Source organism: Equus caballus, chromosome 11 (assembly GCF_041296265.1).
Source record: "Equus caballus isolate H_3958 breed thoroughbred chromosome 11, TB-T2T, whole genome shotgun sequence".
In the NCBI taxonomy this organism is placed as follows: Eukaryota; Metazoa; Chordata; class Mammalia; order Perissodactyla; family Equidae; genus Equus; species Equus caballus.
Genome location: NC_091694.1, coordinates 24,569,642 through 24,577,205, shown reverse-complemented (window position 1 = coordinate 24,577,205; position 7,564 = coordinate 24,569,642). Strand labels below are relative to the sequence as shown.

At 44.3% G+C, this 7,564-nt stretch overlaps 1 protein-coding gene across 1 annotated transcript in view; it reads left to right on the top strand.

Moving 5' to 3' along the window:
• Nucleotides 1-1,249: 1,249 nt before the first annotated feature.
• SKAP1 (src kinase associated phosphoprotein 1) overlaps nucleotides 1,250-7,564 on the top strand; it is a 255,977-nt gene continuing 249,662 nt past the window's right edge. Inside the window, exon 1 of the mRNA XM_023652675.2 lies at nucleotides 1,250-1,689. Coding sequence (XP_023508443.1) covers nucleotides 1,641-1,689 — 49 coding nt within the window. The 5' untranslated portion in view covers nucleotides 1,250-1,640. The remainder of the gene's footprint in view (nucleotides 1,690-7,564) is intronic.

The following is a 7,564-nucleotide window of genomic DNA, read 5'->3' as shown; positions in this document are numbered from 1 at the left end:
TATGCCGGGAGACAGGCACTGTTACCAGGAGTCTTTCTGGACAGTTTCTCTTTGCTGCTCCTGTCCCCTTATCCATCGTTATTTCCCCCGTGGCTGCTGTGAAACCACTTCCCCCATCTTCCCGGTGTCCTCTGTCTTACCACTCCCAATCCTTCCCACATATTCTGCAGGCAGAGTCTGATAACAGAAGCTCCATTTTTTTTACAAAGAAGGAAAACGGTAGAGGTGAAGTGAGATGTGCAAGATCACAGACTATACAGGGGCTCAGGTTAGGTCACTCCCCAGTTCAGGATTTGTCAATGGCTCCCCAGTGCCCACTCAATTGAGTTCAAAATCTTCATTCTGAATTTCAAGTCCCTTCACAAAAGAGCTTCAATTTTTCTTGACAATCGTAATTTCCTTACACCATCCAGGAAAAGAGGGTTCTGAGCTGTTCCTCAAGTGGGAGAGGCTTTTCCATCTTTGTTTACTCTGGTCCTTCCACCTGGAAAGCTCTCCTGCCCCTTGAAAGTCTGGCGTTCAGAGCCCATCTCAAATGCCGCACGCACCATTAAAGTCACTACACCGGCCCCTCCCTCCTTTTCTTATATTCATCTCCCTCCTTTCACCGTCAATGGCACCTCATACCGTCTTCACAGCACTTGGCCCATTGTATTTTTTTAAAAAGTAAACTCTTTATTTTGAGATCACTGTAGACTCACGGAAGTTATGAGAAATAACACGGAGCGATCTAGTCTACCTTTACCCAGTTTCCCCCAACGGTAACATCCTGCAATATGGCGGCTCCGTATCACAAGCAGGACGTTGACCCCTACTGTACTTGGAATGAGGGAGAGATCCTTTCTGCGATCTTGTCCTTCACTTTGCTCCCTTTGCCGGCTCTTAGAGGGAAAGGGCTCCGTTGCCCTCTCCTCGGCTTTCTCCCCAGGTGACCCCTTCCTTTCCTCCCATCCCCTCAGCCTTAGGGAGGAAGGGACACTTGGGCTTCCTGTGTCCATTGCAGCCATGCCGCTCTGATTCTCCCCAGTGTTGGTGGGTTTATATTATTTGCTGGGATTTGTGGTCATTCCCTTTAAACCTCGTGGTTTGCCTGAGAGCGCGAACGTCCTGCCCTGGTTTTCCGGACGTGGACGTGCGAATGGATCGGGGATCGAGCGCTGCAGTGCTGGGCAGGGACTAACCTCGTCGTCGGATTCTACCTCCTCGCGCCCCGCTTCGGGCACCACGGTGTCTTTTAAACCCGCCCCTTGAGGCCGACTGTCCAGTGCTTAGGATGCGAAGTCTCCAAGAGACGAGGTTCCTTTGAGTCGCGTGAAGTCTTTTGTTTTGGTGGGGGCTTCTGGAGGGGCACAGCATTGGCCCTGCGTGATGCGGCGCCCCCTCTCCCCAATCTTTGTCCCTCTGGGCACCGGCGCGAGTGGTGCGTGCACAGGTGCCCCCCACGCCCCGGGCGCCCCCCGCCCGCCGCGCGCGCCACTTCCTGAGCGCGCCCCGCCCTGCGGCTCGGCCCGGCGGCGGCGGCGACAGAGGTACAGGTGCCTCCGCCGTGCAAGCCGCCGCCTCGCCGCCCGCCCGCCTCGGCCCCAGGCCTTCACGGCCCGCTCCCGCCTCCCACTCCGGCCGCCCCAGCGCCCCGCCACATGCAGGCCGCCGCCGCCCTCCCGGAGGAGATCTGTTGGCTCCTGCAAGGTAACGCCCGGCCCGGCCCGGCCCCCCGACCCTGCGGTCGGTCGCCAAGTGCAGAGCCGAAGGAGGACGGGGGAGACGCCAGGGGCTCCCGAGGCCAGCTCTCTTTTCAGCTCCATCTCTCACCAACTTCTAGCGCCTCAAGGCTTCTAGAGTCTTCTACCCTGCAAAGCCAGGCTTTCATCCTCCCGCCTCGGGGTCCCTTTCACTCCCCGCAGTTCCACGTTTTCTTTTCCCTGAAGGCGTCTCCAGTTAACCTCCCGGGCTTCTAAGCAACTTCAGGCCCGGTTCATGGTCCCCTCTGCCACCTCGCTGGTCCACCTGTCCCTTTTTCCTCCGGACTCCCCCTAGGTCTGTAGGTTTTCGCCCTCCTCCCTCCCCGACCCTCACCCCGCCACCTCTCACTGGAGACCCTCACCTTCCTGCTTCTCAAGGGGCTGCGAGGGGCTCGTGGCATCCTGGGGGCCGGGGCCTGGGGTTAGCGTGAGTTGTCGTCAGCGCGGAAACCCCAGGCCTCCCTTCACCAGCCGGAAGACTTCTAGGGTCTTGCTATCCACCCAGGGCAGGCTGATGCTCAGTATTAGGTTTCTTCATTTTCTAGAAGTGCCCCCACTGTGATGTGTTCCCCTTCAAATTACAGTGCCTAAGCAATCCTTTTAAGAGTTAAGGCCGTGCTCACGAACACTCAACACATACTTCTAACACTCCAAAGAGACTTCGTGCTAATGGGCACTATCATCTGCTCGGTTCACACTTTTTCTGGAGAAGGTAACTGGCTTTCCTGTAAGTGACCTTCCGGGAAGGACAGAGGCCTGGAGTCTGTGCTTGCATAAGGGTCCCAGGAGGAAGCTGCTCAGAATTAAGCCTTTTGGCGTCTAAGTGACATTTTTGACACATATTTAACAGATGGCCTGCTTTGGGCAGGTCATACTTTTGGCAAGCAGTATTTTTTTTTTCCAATTTCTCTCAATTTAATTGGTTTTATATCTCCATTACCTTGTTATCTTGGTATAAATGCCTCCTAATCAGCTATTTGGCAAGTCCTTTTGGTCTGTTTGTAGCACTGCTTCCATTCTGGATTGCTTCTATGTAAAAGCTGTCAACTAGGTATTTCTTTTGAGATGAAGTTTCCAGAATCCATTTTACTTATGATCTCACTAAATCTAAACTTTGAGAGGAGGAAAGTATTCGCAGGGCAAAGGAGCATCTTCTGGGTGTCTAGGAAGAGGCAATCCAGCTTTTCCTTCTGCTGTCAGTTCAATATTTGATGTGTAAAGAGAGGCTATAAGTGTCTGGTTTCCAGGAGAGAAGGAACTGGAAAAAAAGTTTAATTCTGCCCTTGCATTTAAAGATATAAAGTGATTCTTTTTATTGGTATCTGTCATTTGATGAGAGGTAACCTGTTTTACAAGCTTGTTAAACTATATACCGTGTTGTGTGCAGCCCTGGTAGAAAATTCCTTTTTATTTTCAGAGGCTTGCAATGAAATCCACTCCTTCAACATTTTTGATGTCAGTTCTTTATTGTTCAAAACTGACACTTTGGTAAACAACTCATTTCTGCACCTGCCACCTTCCTTTAACTTAGATTATTTTCTTGTTAGCTGACTGTTTTTAATTGAAGTCTTCAGATCTCCTTCTAAAGCACAACCTTTGTTTGTTGACAAGTGGAGCAGGGTATGAATGGAGATTAATTGCGTGTCACATAGTTCTGTATCAAACTTGCTGTGTCTTAACAATCTCTGCAGGTGCTTGGGTCTTTAAAATATATGGAGGAGTCTGAGATTAAACTTTAAGGAGCTTTGTTGGTTAATGTATTTCTTTAAGGCCTTTTTTTAAAGTTTGCAGTTCGAATGAATCTGAAGTAGAGGAAAAAATGTAAAACTGGGGTTCAATCAATAATTCTATTGAAAAATGTTTGAAGAATATGTTTTTGAAAGGTTTATGTAATCCTAGCAACCTATGGGTTATAGGTTTTGTTTTTTATGGAATACAGTCTCTGGCATAGACCAGTAGAATTATTAATTGTAGTCCAAATAATTTGTGGATATTAGAAACCCATAATGGCTATCCATTTATTGTCTGTTGCTGTTTACTTGTCTTCCCCCACATACACCTTTTAAGGTTAACTGTTGACAATTAGAACATCTGTGGGTCCTGACCTCTACATCCACGCAGCGGAGGGAGTCACAGGGTGAGAGAGCCGCCACATGGCTGTGGGGGGGGGCAGTTCCCACAGTGAATTACTACTTTCATAAACTAAGACATAAGCATTTGCACAATGATTTAACACTGGCCGTCACAGCCGTAACTTAAGCATGTTTTTTATTTATAACTACGAGCATAAATGACAGGGGCATTTTTTTGATATAATGTGTGTGCTTTTAAAAATAAAATATGCAAAGCATTGTGAAAGGTTTATGCCAAAATTTTGCATAATGAAGAAAGGAACAGAAATTCTGAAGGTCTAAAATTAATTTTGTTTAGGGATAAATTTTTAAACATTTGAACATGGTGTATTTGACCCAGAAACCCCATTTCTAGGAATCTGTGTTACTGAAATTAAAGGACATGAAGTATGTGTACAAGGCTCCCTCCTAAATGTGCATGAGTTGGGAAAGGTGGGGCGATAGCTGGAATGAATTATCCATCTTATGGAATACTTTGCAGCCATTAAGAAGGATGTGATGGATTATATCTATTGGCTTAGAAAGTGTCCATAACATTTTTAAGACTAAAAAGCAAGGGGCACAATAGTCTATATAATACCTCATTTTTGTTTCAAAACAAAACACCCCTCCCCCTCATATATTGTATATGTTTTTGTAAGCCTGGGAAGGAGCAAGACAGAATATACAGCAAGCTGTTAACATTGGTTTCCTTGGGAGGGGAGTGTGAGGGTGGGGGAGGGAGAAGTTATTAATTTTATTTCATACATCTTTGTGTTGTTTAAATGGTCACAATGACCATGTGATACTTTTGTAATCAGGAAAAGGCAACCAGTAAGATTATTTAAAAGAAAAAGGAACAAACAAAAGACAAATACTGCGGAAGCTTGAGGAGGTCATATACTAAAGGGCCATTAACCAGGGTTGTGATTATGTTTTTCTCTTGTTAGCTCTGGGGGTGTGTGGAAGGTGGGGACTTTTTTTTTTTTTTTTTTGGTGCTTTCTTGGATTTTTGGCAAATGTTAAAGCAGCGAGAGGCTTCTAGAGTAACTCAGGAAACAGTTTCCTCTAATAGACTGTCAAGCTCTCCTACAGAAATAGTAACTAGTCTCCTTGATCAGCAAGTAAGTATCTTATAGATAAGTAAAATGAAGGGCATCTACTGCCTTATTGAAAGAGGAGGAAATATTCAGGTCTGTTTTCAAATAATCAGGCTTCAGAGGTAGAAGTTATCTTTTTGTTTTTGTTTTGTGATAACCATGCTGAAAACAGAAAGAGTGGAGTGCTGGCAGTTTGCATAATCTTTGCTCCACAGATACAAACATAATCAGTTTCTTCCTTGTCTTTCTGGCCCCGCTTTTGAAGTCAGAAGCACAAGAGGCAAGTATAAAGGAGATAGAATAAATGTTTCTTTGGTTCACGGTGTGTCCTGTGTGATGGAATGGGGCCTACTGACTACCCTAATAGCTAGTAGGTTCCAGCTACCTGTAAGGTACCTAAATCCTCCGTAGACTATGGATTTAAGCCAAAATAACATCCCCAGCCTGGCTGCAGTTAGTAGCAATTGCTGCGTTAATGCTGGTTCTGATAGGCCTATGGTTACTTATTTTTAAACTTCCTTGGAAAGAAGCAGTCGTCAATCATTTCCTTCCAGATTGTTCTCCAGATTTGTATTGGTCAATGCAGCCAACCATAAAATCCTCTTCAATATAGTAAAACTCCAATTCTGTGGAACTCACAGGAGTGAGTTGCTCTGGATAGCTGAGGATATTCTCTTTAAGCACTCTAACTTTTTATTGTAAACATTGGTGATCAGTCTTTTTCTAAAATGTATTAGGAACTTTTCTCACTTCCTCAGTTATCCAGTCTGTGTTCAGAGGGCCCTCCTCTGAACACTTCTAACTCAGAGTTGTTGTAGTGAGTATCTATTGTCATACTATATGGAAATATATTAAGTTGTTTAGGGATGTTTCTGCCATAATTGCCCCTGGGCTGCTTTGTGAATGTCCCTGTGTTTTGTCTTTTTATTTTGTCGCCTTTCTCCTACTGTTAGGCCAGGCCTGTCACTTTGCACTGTTCTCAGTGTAGCTATATCCTCAATACTTCTGGAACATCAGATAATCAGGTTTGTTGGAATTAAGATATGTGTAAAAGAAGGTATGAAGGGCTCTCTTGATGAACTGGTACCCAAACCTTTAGGCATAGATTTTGTGACATGTATTTTAGCAGCTCAGAGTCTTTCTTGCTTAATTTTTGATACTGGGTCGTCTTCTAGATAGACGGGGTTACTAGTCAGTTGAATTCTGAAAGGTGAGATTTGACCATTCTTCTGCTTCTCTTTTTTGTAAGTTTTTCTGATTGTAAAAGTAATAATGCTCTTTGTAGAAAATTTAGAGGGGCCGGCCCGGTGGCCAAGTGGTTGAGTTCACGTGCTACACTTTGGTGGCCCAGGGTTTCACGGGTTCGGATCCTGGGCGCAGACATGGCACTGCTCATCAGGCCACGTTGAGGCAGTGTCCCACATGCCACAACTAGAAGGACCCACAACTAAAAGATACAACTATGTACTGGGGGGATTTGGGGAGAAAAGCAGAAAAAAAAAAGAAAATTGGCAACAGTTGTTAGCTCAGGTGCCAATCTTTAAAAAAAAAAATTAGAAAACACAATGATATACAGGCATCCATAGTTAACATTGTAAATTTCCATCTATTTCTCTCAGTTTTTATTATATACATGAACTTTAAAAGTTGGGATATATTGTGTGTATAGTTTTGTATGCTGTTTTTTCCACTTACCGTGGTCTCCTGAGCATTTTCTTAGATCATTACATTTTTTTTTCTTTTGAGTAATTTAGAAGTTACTCATCCTGGTTTTATGCCACTGGTAGTTTTACCCTTATGGCTTGGAAAAAAAAAAAAAGACCCATGTCCCTCTGATTAGCAACATTAAGAATGAAATAGTATCTTTTGGCTCTTTCCTTCTGTGTGAAATGTGAAATTGCTGATATAATTTGAGATTTTAGGATCAGAAAATTATTAATGTTTTTATCATGTGCATTATAAGAATCATTTTTTGACATTTGAATAATATTTAAAAACCATGACTCTAATAAGTTTTCCTGTTTAATTTGTTCATTGCTTACTTTTTTGTACCTTGGCTTTTTCATTCTTGAACTCTTTCTCTCTCAGATGTTTAGACTGTGCTAAGGTAGCCAGTAGCCACACGTGACTGTTTAAATTTAAACTAACTAAAATTAAATGAAACAAAAAATTCAGTTCCTCAATTGCACCAGCTACATTTCAGCTGCTCAGTAGTCACAGTGGCTACTGCACTGGGCAGGGCATAAAGTCCTAGTAGATGATGATCTCGAATATAATGCCGGGTGAGTTTCTCAGGCAGGGCACTTTGATACTACACTTCCTGAGCCTCTGCAGGTTTGAGTGTGTGTCTATCTAGTTTCATATAAATTTAGCTGTGGGCATGAGGTTCTAGGGTCACACTCTTCCTCTCCCTCCCAACTCAACCTCTAGAAGTTCTCCCCTTATCTTCTGGTCTTCAGTTGTGTAGAGGAGAAGTCTGATGCCAGCCTGATACATTTCCTTTTTTCTTTTTCTTTTTTTTTGAGGAAGATTAGCCCTGAGCTAACATCTGCCGCCAATCCTCCTCCTTTTTGCTGAGGAAGACTGGCCCTGAGCTAGCATTCATGCCCAT